The 15,118-nt window shown below is 37.5% G+C and overlaps 1 protein-coding gene across 2 annotated transcripts in view; it reads right to left on the bottom strand.

Annotated features, from left to right (window-relative positions):
• Positions 1-15,118, bottom strand: part of MOV10L1 (Mov10 like RNA helicase 1) — a 39,359-nt gene that overhangs the window by 8,913 nt on the left and 15,328 nt on the right. The window contains exons 7-19 of one of the 2 annotated variants that reach the window (XM_074825487.1): positions 14,666-14,907; positions 14,340-14,532; positions 11,608-11,802; positions 10,800-10,911; positions 9,146-9,323; positions 8,448-8,518; positions 7,984-8,075; positions 7,146-7,204; positions 6,505-6,620; positions 3,090-3,120; positions 1,759-1,937; positions 1,105-1,251; positions 290-411 (exon numbers count right to left, since the gene is read on the bottom strand). In XM_074825487.1, coding sequence (XP_074681588.1) covers positions 290-411; positions 1,105-1,251; positions 1,759-1,937; positions 3,090-3,120; positions 6,505-6,620; positions 7,146-7,204; positions 7,984-8,075; positions 8,448-8,518; positions 9,146-9,323; positions 10,800-10,911; positions 11,608-11,802; positions 14,340-14,532; positions 14,666-14,907 — 1,737 coding nt within the window. Of the gene's footprint in view, positions 1-289; positions 412-1,104; positions 1,252-1,758; positions 1,938-3,023; positions 3,121-6,504; positions 6,621-7,145; positions 7,205-7,983; positions 8,076-8,447; positions 8,519-9,145; positions 9,324-10,799; positions 10,912-11,607; positions 11,803-14,339; positions 14,533-14,665; positions 14,908-15,118 lie in introns of both variants that reach the window. The other variant, XM_074825486.1, reaches the window with a different exon arrangement.

The following is a 15,118-nucleotide window of genomic DNA, read 5'->3' on the forward strand; positions in this document are numbered from 1 at the left end:
AAATGACTGTCAACAGCAATATAATTTTCAAGGCTCCCACTGGTAGTGGAGGAGAAGTTGTGTCAAAAGCTGTTAACATTATTCAAGATAATTCTTAAATTTACCATGAAGAAAGTCTCTGCTGAAACATTACTAAAACCAAGTGGTTTGCTAGGAAGACAATTTCAAAAGAGGCACATGCAATCGGCTGTATTAAAACAGCTCAAGTTATAGTACAGAGGGTATCTAAAAGCTCTGGGTTTTGTAGCATCCATCTATCTCAGTGATATTCCTATCTATAGTGCTCTACCGTATTTCTGTTTGATAAAACAGTCCTGCAGTGCTGCATGTGGTAATTATTATCCTGAACCATGATGCTTTCTGAATATCATCACCATCTTTGCAGTAAGGTTTCACCATGTCATCAATTTGCTGCAGAAACAAAAAGGTATTTTGTAAAACAAAATGCCACTCAAACTAAACTTTTTAATTTGAATAAAAAAGCCCACTGAAAACTATTCTAGAAGCATAGCAAAACACTTAGATTTAGACCCATTCATACACTGAAATGAATTCTTCATTAATTTGCCTAAACAAAGTAGTATATATGCAAGACTTCTGCGTTTTCTTTATTGTAAGGATCAAAATTGAACATATGGATGCTTCATATACATACATATGTATATAAATATATACACATATATAAAATGCACACACACACTGTGCATGTACTGCATAAACATGACAATCCTACTTGCTTACTTTTCTTGTAAGTAGTCTTAATTTGGAGACAAAGACTTGTCTTCAGTAACAGATTTTAGGATTGCTTTGTAAGTCAAAGCATTTTGCTACATTGAAAGTCCCACCGATACATTATGTGCTGCTTATGGAGTCAAGTACTGCAGGAAAGAGGTTAAGATTCTATGCTCATACAATCAAATTAAGGACTATGATCAACATTTTCCAGTTAATCTTCTGGAAAAGCTGAAGTAATACGTTCATACTCTGGATCCTAAACAAGCCTAACCAGCCTAATAAGCGCTGGCAGTTACATTATTAAATCAGTATTTTAAGATCAAAATATTAAAATGGAAATATTAACTGGCAGGTATCTATAATACTTACCTCTTCTGACCTGAGGCTAGCATTAACTCGGACCATAGTTCCTGGTTTTAACAGACTGCTTTGATGCAGCCGCAAGCAAATCAGATCTGTTGCAGCATTTGATGGTGCACAAACCAAAATTCGACTATCTGGTAGAGTATAATATATCTACATTAAAGAAGATGGACATTGAAAAACCAGGTTATTTAGAGAAGTAGCAATAGCTCAAACATGCTCGTTTTATTTCACTGAATACAGAATCCTTAGGAGTTTTGCATACACATTATATTTATCCATCTTTTTGCAGTTCAACAACACCAGTCTTGACAGTCAGGACTAAGTACTCTCAAACTGAGTGTACTGACAGGGGAATTACTAATGGTTATCATATTAATGTATACCTGTGCTTCATGAATATATTACACACTACTAGAATCACAAGTTAGATACTGTTCACTACAGCTTTAAAGACAAGAAGGACTGAAAATAAGCCATTCAGGAACTTAGTTAAATCCATATCAAGATCTTTCCTCTTTCATAGAGCTATAGAAAATGATCTTAAAAAGAGTATTTTGAAAACTGCTTGGGAAAAAAATATTGCAGTACTTACTGAATGACTGTAAGAGTTCCAACACTGAAAAGATTAGATATGACTGATTTGTCATCCACCATTACCTGTAAAATAGCTTCAATTACTGTTAACGTTTTTCCAGTTCCTGGTGGTCCAAAGAGAACATAAGGTGTTGGACGACATTCGCCACTCAGTATCCTTTTCACTGCCAGCTTCTGTTGCTCATTCAGCATAGGATTGAAAAATTCTCCAGCTCCCTGTTTAAGTGTCACAGTTTCACCCACTATAATCAAGATAAGCATATATTAAAACTCCACATAAATATTTTTAACATATGCAGATTAAAGCAATTGCAATTCACATTATGCTTCAAAAATTTTTCATTTTCCTTATGTGGTAAGAACAAATGAATTTCTCAAGAATTCTTATTTCATAGAATAGCATGTAGAAAATAAGCCATTAATATTTCAGAAGCATATTTCAGAGGTGTATTGTATAAAATTAATAAAATTCAAAGCCAGAAAAGAACTATGATTACATAACCCACTAACATGTAAAAACTCCATTTTAGCATCAAGCTCGCTTTTCTGTCCTAGAACAGCAAAATTTCAGTAACTTTCAGTAACTGGTACTTCAGGGATAGTATGAGTACTAGATGACCAGTAGCAAGTCACGACTACTGAAATTTTTTTCTTAATCCTGTCTGAATTAGTCTAGCTTTAGCTTTCCACAGCAGAATCTTACTAACCCTTGGACAGAAGTGCATTCTAGGTAATCCATTCCATATTTCTTTAGGCATCCTATTGCTACAAAGTGATAAAATCACCTGATTTGTCAATTAAGTACACTGACATTTAAAGGTCATACTTTTCAGAAAAGCATAGGAATGACCTGGGCTTTCTGAAAACTTTTCTAAAGTTTTATCATCTTTGGTAAAGTAGCTATCCCAAGTATGAGACACAGCATCCCAGTAACAAATTGGAAACTTTGAACGTGACCAAAAATTTACCAGTAAATGACTGGGAAATGATAGTTTACTGAGTACAGAATATATCACTAGATGTTTGCTGCCCCCTCCCTGGAAGTGTTCAAGGCCAGGTTGGATGTGGCTTTGAGCAACCTGCTCTAGTAGAAGGTGACCCCTTTAAGGTTCCTTCCAGCCCAAACCATTCTGTGATTCTATGAACTGGAGATAAACATTTAAGTAATACAGAGAAAGATTCCAATGAAACTTCCTGCTAGTACTGTTCTAGAATTTGTCTTTAAAGGACAGAGCACAAGGATATCTAAAAGGTATTTTAGCCCTGGTTTACTGACGTGTTTACAATCCTGAACTGTCTATACTTGAATATAAAGTATTAAAGTATACCACATTGGCTTGTTTGTGCAGCTACTCTCATCACATCTGTTATGTTCATTTCCCTTGATGCCATGCATTTCGCCTGTTTGTTCTGCAGTTTTTTGACCTGAAAACAGCAAGTGAAGATAAATTCATTTATAACATTAAGATGACAGGCAACTATCTTCACTAACACTTTTGAAGTTGCTAGGTTTCATTTTCCCATCAAATAGCATTATCACATTAAATAGAATATCTACTGTGAAGACAGAAAGAGAGTAGGAGAATAAGGTGGTAGGAATTCCCACCTTAAGATTTCTAAAAGTTTGGCTTTGCAGGCTCAGATGAGGATTTTGAAGCCATGGGTGAATAACTTGTTTCCTTCCACAAAAGCTAACATTCACATTCCATACCACTAAGCATGATATCACTTTCAGATTGCAGCACGGGAGAAAACTGCTTGTGGGGAACGTAGTGTTTGCAAGGTTCTGGACCAGATGCTTCAATCATCCTACTACTGATCCTAATCCAGTGAAGTGATGAGTGATAAGAGGTTGATTACTCCTTGTACAGGACAGAGGTGTTTGCTGCTTCCCCAGAGCCATGACGTCATGGAAGGACCACAAGACTCATCTAGTCCTGACTACTCCCTTTGCTACTTACCCATGTGGGTACTAGTGACACCTTGAATAGATCAAGGGGAGGATCATACAGCTCTGGGGTAAGCATGAGGTACCCAGGTGATGTTCTCCACCATCCTTCGAGTCAAACAGAAAGGCCCCAGAAGAAGCAGGCATCTTGCAGAACAATAACTGGCAGTGCTGCTGCTCTCACCAGCACAGCTCTGGGTCTGTGTGCAGGAGCTCCTTGATTGCACGTTATTAATTGCAAAACTAGAGATGTGTCTGAGTCGTTACCACAGGAGGATAGAACAGCAGCAATATTGTCTGGTGGTCTGTAACAAGTCTCCACCAGAAGGAAGACAACATGGATGAGACTTCTGACAAAACAATGGGCATCAGTGTCCTGATCACAGGTTATGCAGCTTCCATGAGATGTCAGTCATTTACACACCTGTTGCAATTCACCCAGGAAATGTCTAGAATTCCTAGACTTGAGTTGGTGACAGCTTCCTGATGTAAATGGCTGACATACTGATCAGAAATAACACTCTACTAGACTTGTTGCTCATATACAGGAAAGAGCATGTGTCCATATACCAGCTTTTGTTGCAGAGATTGTAAGACTAGATGAAGGCTAAGAAGGTAAAGCAGCAAAGTCAGAACTCTGGCCCTTCTAGAGCAAACCTCAGTTTCTGTAAGAAATCACCAGACAAAATCCTCTGGGAAGCTACCATGTGGGGAAAAAGGTGTCCAGGAGAGCTAAGTTGCTTACTGAGAGATCGTAAACAAACCACCCCATTCCACAAGATCATCGGGAATTTCAATAAAAGGCCTGCTTAGCTAAGCTTGTAGCTTATTGATGAGTTTATAAAAAGCTTATTACAAGCGCAAACAAGGACAGGCAAAATATAAAAACACTGCTTGGACAGTTGGACAAAATCAGGAAGGTCAAAGAGATCAAAGTACAGCTGAAGCTAAAATGTGTTAAGAACAGAGTAATAAAAAGGGATTTAGCAAATGTGGTGGTGGAAGAGGGACAGTTCAAGGATCACAGAGGCTCACAGATGGGTAAAAGAAGACAGTTTATTGATGGATGATATGGGAAAGAACTCAAATGTCTTTTCTGCCTCACATGCAGCCCTCCAGACTTGTGTAAAGTAACAGTATGGGAAGGAAATGGAAAAGTAACAGAAGGGAAGGACCATGCTGCAAAATGCTTAGAGACACTACATAGGGTAGATGTCATTCACCACGCTGATATGCTTGTGCACACTGCTGCCTATTATCTACAATAAAAACATAATCAGGACAAGCCAGGGAATGTCTCTGACAGCATGCAAAAGCTAATGTTGCTCCAATTTAAGACAGACAAGGAAGACCCAGGGAACTACAGCTTGTCAGCTTCACCATAGTCCCTGAGAATATCACGGAGCACACCCTTCTGGATTCCACATCCTTCACATGATTGGAAAAAAGGTGACCAGGAATAGCCAACATGGCTAAACCAAGGGGCAGATCTTTCATGACCAACCTGATTTTCCTCTGTAATGAAGAGACTATTACATGGACAAAAGAAAAGCAGTCATTGTAACACTCCTTGACCTCAGCAAGACTTTTGAAATGGTTTACTTATCATATCATTCTTATTTGTAGCCTGAAGACATATTAGCTAGATCAACAGTTAGATGAGTTGAAAAGTGACTGAAATACTGGGCTCAAAGAGTATTAATCAATAGTTTGATACTCAGCTGGAAGCTGGTCAAAAGCTAAGAAACCCAGGGTTGTTGTTGGGACCAATATTATTCAGTATCTTCATCAATGACTAGGATGAGACCAAATAACACCCTCGACAAATTTGCAGACAACACAAAATCAGAAGTCATACGTCAAATGCCTGATGGTACATCTTCAGTTCAGAGGGACCATGAGAAACTTGGCAACAGAACCAACAGAGAGCTCAGTGAGGAGAAGTGGAAAGCTCCACACCTGGGATTGAATAACTGTGTGAACCAAGACAGGCTGAGAACATACTGGCTGAGTAGCAATCCTCAGTAGTAATTTTTAGGATCATGGGTTACTGTGGATGCCAGAACTGTGTATGAGCCAGTATCATGTTCTTGTTATGAACTGGAGAGTATGAGACAGCTTGAATTTTCAGTCTGGTCATGTGAAGGTGAAGAGGCAGTCTAATAGCTCATGATGGCTTAAATCAGAGGTACCAAAAAAAAAAAAGACATAAACTCTTCTTTGTAGTCACATATGATATAAGAAGGGTCCACATCCACAAGTTGCAGATGGAAGATTCATACTGTGAATTAGGAAAAAATCTTGAGTGGAAAGGTGGTGAAGCACAGGTTATGCAGAGGCTCCTACCCCGAAACACCTCCCATCTGCCCCCAAGCTGACCTGATTTAGTGGCAGTGACAGTCCTGCTTCAAATAGGAAGGAGGACTAGGTAACTTTCTGAAGTCTTTTCTAAGAAAGATTTTCTTCATATAATTTAACTAGCAGTTAAGAAGCCTGGATAAATCTACTCAGAATATGATAATTACCTTCTACCATAAAATTATTTCCTGCCACAGTGACAGGACTTAAGTATTTACTCAATAGTAGCTATGAAAACTAGTCTAAGGCAAATCCGACAATTCCAATTATAACCATACTGTTTTTTTATAAACACTTTCCAGTTGAGAGGGGAGTATTAGCTTAATAGTATGTCATCGTAAAATCCCCTATCCCCAGGCAGTAAACAAAAACTTCTGTCATCAGAAAGCAGCAGAACATGACTTTGATGCTTTGATAGTCTGCTATACAATTCCTTTCTAAAAATATCTGTTACCAATCTGAATGGTATTCAGCAGTTTAAGGAACAATTACAGAATAGATACCTTACTTCCCTGCTGGGAACATTGTTCAGGTCCATCATCAACAACACAATACTTGGTAGTATTCTGGGTGTTGATAGCTTGTGGTGATTGTAAGACAAGCCTTTCTGGAAATAACACTTCAAATTTAGAGGAAAAAGAGAAAGAGAAATTTGAAAGCCACACAAAGACTTTGCACATTTCGCTGATTAACATTACTGCTGATACATCAGCTTGCTCTGAGTTGCCAAAACTGGTTTATCAGAACTAACATAAAAGTGGTAAAGACTTGTGTGAAGTTCATATGGATTCTTCTACTCAACCATAAAACAGAAACTCAGTGCTTTTTAATAAATTATAGGGTAACACAAAACACTGCCATTTCACTTGCTATTATTACAACAGTATGTTATATACCATCCTTATTGGCTCAAACAATTCACAAAAGTTTGTTTCCACGCCTCTCCCCTGTGATGACCAACAGATGAAGTCATTCTGATGACACCTACATTCAGAGTTGTTTTTGAAAAAAAAAAAATTTACAGAAAACTCCCCCAAGAACAAACAGCAATGCATTCTTCTCACTATGCCCTGATGTGAAAGCAATATAAAACTCAAGACTCCCCACAAACTCCTCTAGACAGCTTAAGTCAACTGAAGTGTACCTTTTTCACCCAGGTAGACAGCTTGCTCAACTGCCAACTGGCATCGCCTGCTAGTAATCCTGTTATCAGAACATTAATTTGTAGATTAAAGTAGAAGCTTACATCTCCATAAACTACAACAGCATAAACCTACAAGGTATCTGGTATTTTTTACTCTGCACCAGTGCATATAAGAGTTTTATATAAAACCACTTTTTTTTTTTTAAAAGAAGCACCTACTGAGAAATATGCTGCAGAAGTGCTAATCAACAGTTTTGCTGCAAATAACATTGATACATATATTCTCTAGCTCTTCAATGAGACAAAGGTGGCCTGGTGTTCCAGACTTAGACAGTCTTTCAAGGAAGTTCTCCGCAAAGCTGATTTTACACAGAAGATTAAACAACTGTATATAGATAACATCCCATGAATAAAACAAAAGTATAAAAGGATGGGTGGTTAACAAGGTTAACAATTCTTAACAAGTCAGCAGACTTTTTTTTTTGCATAGTCTTGCAGCCACATTGATTTTTTTTTTTTTCTTAAAAAAACCCAAGAAACCCCTCCCCAAACCAAAACACCCCACCTCATCCTCCCCACCATTTCACTGCCTGGCAATGGTGCAATCATTTAGAGAGGCTTAAGACAAGAATTGTTTATACATCGTGACTACAGTTGCAGTCTTTTACCAATAAATGTAGTGGCAAAGGTGTGTTGAGGGTGAAAGAATTGGTAAGATGTTAATTATGTCCTTCCGTCTGTATCCACCAAAACAACCAACTGACAGTCACATATATTTTAATAGTCATTTTACTAGAGGAACAATTAAATGCAGCTTTTTGCAAGCTTATAAAAATACCTGCAATGAACAAATTCCACATCCATGGGTTCCAAGTCATAAGCCTGTTCAAAGTCTGCATTAAATTTAAGAGTAACATCTTCATTACATATCTGTTGTGAAGATAAAAGTCAGTTTACTGATGGAAGGTTTAGTGCTTTAAACACAAAGAAGCATCTCAGAGCACTGACACCCCCCCGCCACCTCCAAACAGAACACCTAGATTTACCTATCAACATATTGGATATCTAGATTATGTTATGAGGGCTTTCAGAGCAGGTAAAGATTATAATCTAGAAAGAATAGAGAAGCCAAAGTCTTCAAAAAATACAATAAAAATACAAAATCACCACTCAGAATGTAGATAAAACAAACCTAGCTTCCCAAAAGTCAGGTTAAACTAGTCTGTAACTCCATGAATTCCCAGCTTCCCCTTCAAAATCTGTGGATCACAGTATTTTCAACAGAAGATACACCCTGCTTACCTCAGTAATATAGGCAACGTACTCTATTATATGCTCAGAGTAGACCTGACTTCTCAGTATCACCTTATCACCTAATTGTAAACAAAGTTAAAAGTTACTGTTACAAGGAATAGTAAAATTCTTGCAGCAGCACTTAATTTCCTCCTCTCTGGCATGGTTAAACTAAGAATTTGCAGGATGCTAGATGTTAACTAACTTCAGCAAAGTTGCTGTATCTGAGTACCTGTTCTGAAATGCCATATGCAGTTGTACATTACATTTTAAAAGGCACCTAATATAGACACTATCAGATAACACCTCCTGAAAACAGTATCTTGTATATTACATTATTTGACGTTCTGAATTAAATTTTGTCTACTTTCTCAGTTTTTTATACACTTACTGTCTTTTAAGTTATTATTACATTGCAGAGTTTATCTTTTTCTGAAAGCCCCACCAATTTTTGTATATGAAAAATCCTAAAGTATTGGAACATGCATAAGAACAGACACATGCAATGCTGCTTCAGACAGCAGCCACTGTAAGACTCACACTGAGACACTAACAGTGCAGTTCACCTGTCTAGTAACCTAGATTAATAACTTTGTGTTCAAGTATGTGAGAGACTTCTTTAAACAAATGAATAAGCAATGGAGTCTGTATTGTACTGAAAATATTGATAAATATGCTGTTTGGCTTTATCTCACATTAATTACTACCTGTAACCAGGCGAGGTCTGCCCTCTTCCACTCCTGGCACTTCCAACACTAACAAATTCCCATTCCTTTTCAAAGTAACCCCACTCATGTTAAAGTCTTTGATCTCCATTTCTGCATGGATCTCTTCAAGCCACAAGAGAGTAGAAAAGTTTGCTTTATAATTATCTAGATTAAGATGCTGAAAACCAAGAAAAGTATACATTATTGTAATTTTTACACTAAGATATGGAACCCACTATTCTTAACATTATACAAAACACCTCCTAAGACAGACTGCACAGCAACTGGGTTGCCAATTAAGGCACCTAACACACGTATCTATACACTAGCTACTATTTTAAACTCCCCCAGCAGTTAAAGCAGAATTAGTATAGTCCTTGGCACTCAGATGCAATAGCCAGTCAGATAAAGAGTTAACTAAGTCTCTCCCTCCTACAATGGCAGTTTCAACATCTGAATTCAGGGGCAGCCTACAAACTGAATTCTGTGCTCAGCAATCCCAGAAATCATAAAATCTAAGCGAACTGGGCAGAGATGGGTGAAGAGATAAGAGTCATGTCAGTCTTGGCCCTGGCTGATGATTACACAACTTATGGCAGACTCAAAGAACCTGAACTTTCTCCCTTGGAGCTTTCTCCCATCTCACTCTCAAGGTATTCTCCAACAGCACGAAGCTCTATCTAAACAATGACTGATAGCACAGAATGCTTTCTATTTGGTATCTTCCCACTCAAATACAAGGCAAATGAGCAGTGCTTTGTGGAGCAGACTTCAATCACCAGTACCAGACACAACTTAAGGTGTGATTAAAAAAAGTTACTGTTAATGGCAGGCTTTCAGTATAAAATTATTTCAAACAGTACAGAGTTTTATCCTCTTTGAGAGAGGATCGCTAACCTGCTGTCTTAACACTGTGATCTCAGATTTTGTGTGAGCTGTTTAGAAAGCAGACAGTATAGCCTTTTACATTTTTGAAAAATTAAGTAACAGCCTCAGTTTAAGTCCTTAAAAAGTTAGGGGGAAAAAAAAGTGAGTTGCAGCAATGTCCTACCAGAAATCAGGACAAAGTTTTGGAGAAGTAATCACTAATATTCTTCTTAGACCTCAGGGGGGTTTTGTTTGTTTTTGTTTTATTTTTTTTTTTTTAACATATTCCAAAGTCACTATACTTGCAGGAAGAATTTCAAGAAGCCGTAGTGAATTAAGTTTGAAGATTTTAAAAAGAAGTGTTGAACAACGAGAAAAGAATCCTCTGGTATAACTTAAGAATTTCTGCTTTCATTTGCTATGAAACAACTTCTGGACTACTGTTTTGACATCCCCCAAAACCCTTTCCAATGATGCCTAAAAAGTGAGAGTGAAGAGGAATCTTTGTTAGGGTTCTGTAATATCCCTCCCCCCCTGCCTCCCAGTATACTTCTACTCCCTTTTCAGTTTTTCACATTTACTCTTTGGCACTCTTGTAAGCTAGAATTCTGTGACATATTGAAACCCACAAAAGTTACTGGGTACAGACTAAAGTCTTAAGTCTACTTGGTAACAGTATTAAAACATCTTCTTTTACACTAAGGGCTACACATTTTTGCTAAATTAAGGCCAGCTTGAAGAAACACACATAAAATATATTTTCTTATATAAACGTATACTTGCATACCTCTGCTAGGAGAGGCTGAAAGGTCAGTATGTCTAAGTTCTGCTCCACACATTTTCTTAGCTCATCTGGTACGGTATAATGCGGGAGAAAGCTTGGCAACTTTCTGTGATTTCTAAAACAAAAAATGTATGACATACCATTTAGCTTTCTCAAATTACCTATGTGAAAAACAGCTAGTTAACATGCCACATCATCAAGGCTATAAAACCAACACACACACACACGACAGACACAATGATTCATTCAAAGTGACAATTGAGAAGTCTGCTATACTGAGAAGATAGAGAAGTGTTCCAGTTACAGATTATTTGAAAGCACTGGGTGTCTGCTTTTTCAGTTTAGGGGTATTTTTATAACTAATCAAATACTGTAAATATAATAGAAGCTTATTTGCAAAAGAAAAGTTCTGAATGAAAGATGGGAAACATTTATCAGATACAGATGTCTAAGTTGCTTGAGGAGTTAAGAAGCTAACTCTCAGAAAGCTATTTCCAATTTTCCATCTTTTTTCCTACTAACACAATTGTTACTTGTAAATTACTATGCAACAGTATTTCATCTTGTTTATCACATTATATAGTAGAAAGAGCTCCTGCTTGACAGATCTACAAAGAAATCAAGCAGTCATTACTGAAACTATTTCTTCTATCAGTAATGTCCACAATTATCTTGTTTATAACATACTTATATAAACATGTACAGACTCTCACAGTTTCACATTTTCTTTGTCAGCATTACAGAACAGATACAGCAATACCAAATAAAGCAGTATTAGGTAAGTGTTTTTTTTTTCTCTGATTGACAGTACCTCCTGTATTTAGGGGCAAACACTGTTGTCTTCCTTGGCTGAGGTTCTGCAGTAATTTTAGGCTTTCTTGGAGAAAATGGTTCCACAGGTGCTATTAGTAATTCTTCTTCATTTGTTACAGTGGCTTCAATGTAGCGTCCAACAGTAAAGTCAGAAAAACCAAGCAACAGGAGTTCTTTACTGTACCCAGGATTTCTTCAAGTAAGCAGAAGTTATGTTCTTAAAACCATCATGTTCACACTTTATTTCCCCCAGCCGTAAGTATTTTTTAAAATAAAACTGTAGATTCTCATTTCAGTAACATGTAAGAACTGCTAACTTGAGGTAATTCTTCATACTCCCCACCCTGAATTCAATCTAGGTATCATGAATAATTGGGGGAGAGGAAAAGAGTAAAAATCTCAAAACCCCAATTCCATAAAAAGCTTGGGTAAAGAGTAAAATCCCTCCCCTCAACATACTAGGTACAGAATTAATACTTCTGTCACAAGAAATATCTTGGAATTACTATTAGTGAAAAAGATTAGCCAAACATTTCTAGAAGAACTTGTAGCATATACCTTCACTGTTTGTAGCAACAGCTTTCCTCCACCTTGCTTAAGGCTACTCAGAACCGAACCCTAACTGTAAACACATCAAGTGGAGAAAGTAGGAAAGCTCCTTTATTTCTGAAATATGCACTTTATATGTGTAAATGGTGCTTGAGGAGTGACAGAGGAGTAATAAAAAAAAAAAGAGGGAACAGTTTCTTCAGACTGGTTTCTAAGGAACTTAAGACAAAAGATCTAACAGACACCATCTGCTCTGAAATCCCTTAAGGAACTCATCCTAGCACTACCCAGAGCCCAATTCTCTCCTCAGCACTAACTAGAGTCCAACACTGTTACCATGTGCCTGAAATAAATGCATCCCTGAAGGATTCCAGTTTACTACTTCTTTGGCAGGGGTACCACTTTTTCATGTCAACTGTCACTACCTTCTCAGGTTGAAGCTATAACCTGGTATTCTCTGATACACGAACTCTGTGCAGACACTGAACTGTCCAGATTTATGGTCTAAATTTGCAGTCTCTATGGTCTCTGCAGTGGCCAGCAAGCGCTTGTTACCTTCATGCTGCAACCTCCTATGGAATTTTGTGTGGATTGTTCTGAATTATTAGAAGATTCTCAGACTTTGTGGCATTTAGATCTACAGTGAAACCTAAATTGTTCTTTCTACCCATCTTTTACCACAAAGGCAGGCCATGCCTGCAGCTTATCTTTCAAATTGCAGCTAAATCATCCTCCTAAGAAAATTTCTATCCCTTGTCTCACTATTTCAAATCTTAACAGAAGTAGTGTGAAAGTTAATGCAGTGTTACTTTGATGAATGAAGCCATTTGACTTTTTTTCCCCTGTCCAAGTTTTAAATTATAATCATAAGAATCAATGGTAGTGGTACACATTTGTAGAGCTACAGCTAGAAGTAACTGGAAAGTACATGAAAATAAGCTTTCCATCATGAGCTTCCTACTTGAATTCTGAAAGAGTTCACACAAAGCCACTTTTTATTCTTAACTAAATCCACAAAATATTTTCTACAGTATTTCAAGTACTTTGTTTTTCAAGAGTTTTCTAAGATCTGCAAAACACTTCCTCTATAAGTTACACCTTTAAGGAAGAACGCGCTTTTCTTTTTTATTTCAGCATACATAACCTGCATTGAATATCACACAACAGGGAAGTCTGAGATCAAGTCATGTAGCAACATGAATATGACGTCAGGGTACTCAGACTGAAAGAAACATATCAGACATAACACAAAAATTCCCAGGAAATCTACACTAGCTCTAGTGCTCATGGAGCAATGGGCTTCCTGAAAAGAATATAACCAGCTGTAGTCATTATCTTCACCTTACTATGCTTTTTTAAGAGAAGTTATCTACTCCCACTGTATTTTCTTTCAACAAAAATCAGAATCAAGTATTAAAATGCTAACTACTTTCAAGGTCTAATATAGGTTTCCACATCATTTGCTAATATGTACTGGCTTGCTTTATTGTACACCAGAGAGAATTCTGCCCAGAATAAGGGAACTATTATGAGAATATTCAGAGAATAAGGGAACTATTAAGAGATAAAGAAGTCATTATTCAACTCTACTCAGCGTTTGTCAGGCCACACCTGGAATACTGTGTTCAGTTTTGGTTCCCACTATACAAAAAAGCTGTGGACAGGTTGGAGAGGGTCCAGAGAAGGGCCGCAAAGATGGCCAAAGGACTGGGAAGCCTGTCACATGAGGAAAGGCTGAGAGAACTGGGTTTGTTCAGCTTTGAGAAGAGAAGGCTTAGGGAAGACCTTACCACCATGTTCCAGTATTTAAAGTGTGGCTACAAAGAGGATGGAGACGCCCTTTTTACAAGGAGTCACACAGAAAAGATGAGGTGTAATGGGTACATGTTAATCCTGGGGAGATTCCAACTGGACACAGGAGGAGAATTTTTCACAATAAGAACAATCAGCCACTGGAATAATCTCCCCAGGGAAGTGGTGGATTCCCCAACACTGGACACTTTTAAGATTCAGCTGGACAGGGTAATGGGCCATCTTGTCTGGACCGTGCTTTTGCCAAGAAAGGTTGGGCCAGATGGTCCTTGAAGTCCCTTCCAACCTGGTATTCTATGATTCTATGAAGTCAATTTTTATGACTTGTTTCCATTGTAACAGTCAGAACCAATGAAAATAAATACTTACACAGCTGTGCATATGATCACTATGAATGTTTTTCCACCTGGTGGTATGACAATTTCTCCAGTAATACTGGCATGCTTTATTGGTTGTTCCACATGTCTTTGCTCATTTTCTCTATTATGCAGATCTTCATCTTTCAGCAAGGAAGAGTTTTCTTTTGTCCTTGATAAATTTGTATCCTGAGAATTAATTTCTTCTGTAGTAAACAGATTACAATAAATTCTGTTACCATAATTGCTATGGCTAGCATAGGCAAGTCTTCTCAAACAAACCTAGAGGTTGTCTGAGGAGTTAACACTCAGTATTCAAATGTTAACATTTCACTGTACCTGGAATGACTCCATTCTTCATAATGGATGTGTTATTCAATGACTCATATGTTGTTCCTCCACGGTCGTTATATGAATTAATTGCAGCTTTTGAAACATCTTCTTGATTTATTGGAAAAGATGACAGATACACTTCTGGACTGTTCTCATAGTTTTGAGGAATCTGAAAACTGAATTGCTTGTCTTTCACCCATCCAGCTAATCTGCAGCTGATTAAGGACTGTGGTACACTCCCTTTATTCCTAGAAGTAGTTATGTAATTAATTACATAATTAAATTCCTAGTTAATGTTCTTGGGAAGCTTAATTTTACCTAGAGTCAAATACAACTGTCTGTAGCAGGTTAGTTTGCCATTATTTCATAACTGCTGTCAGAAAGAAATTGCACTGCTGCTTCTAACTCAAGAGGACTAGAACCTCTGCTAAATGTTAATATTTCTAGGTCATATCAACT

The sequence above is a fragment of the Strix aluco genome, chromosome 5, assembly GCF_031877795.1.
Source record: "Strix aluco isolate bStrAlu1 chromosome 5, bStrAlu1.hap1, whole genome shotgun sequence".
Classification (NCBI taxonomy): Eukaryota; Metazoa; Chordata; class Aves; order Strigiformes; family Strigidae; genus Strix; species Strix aluco.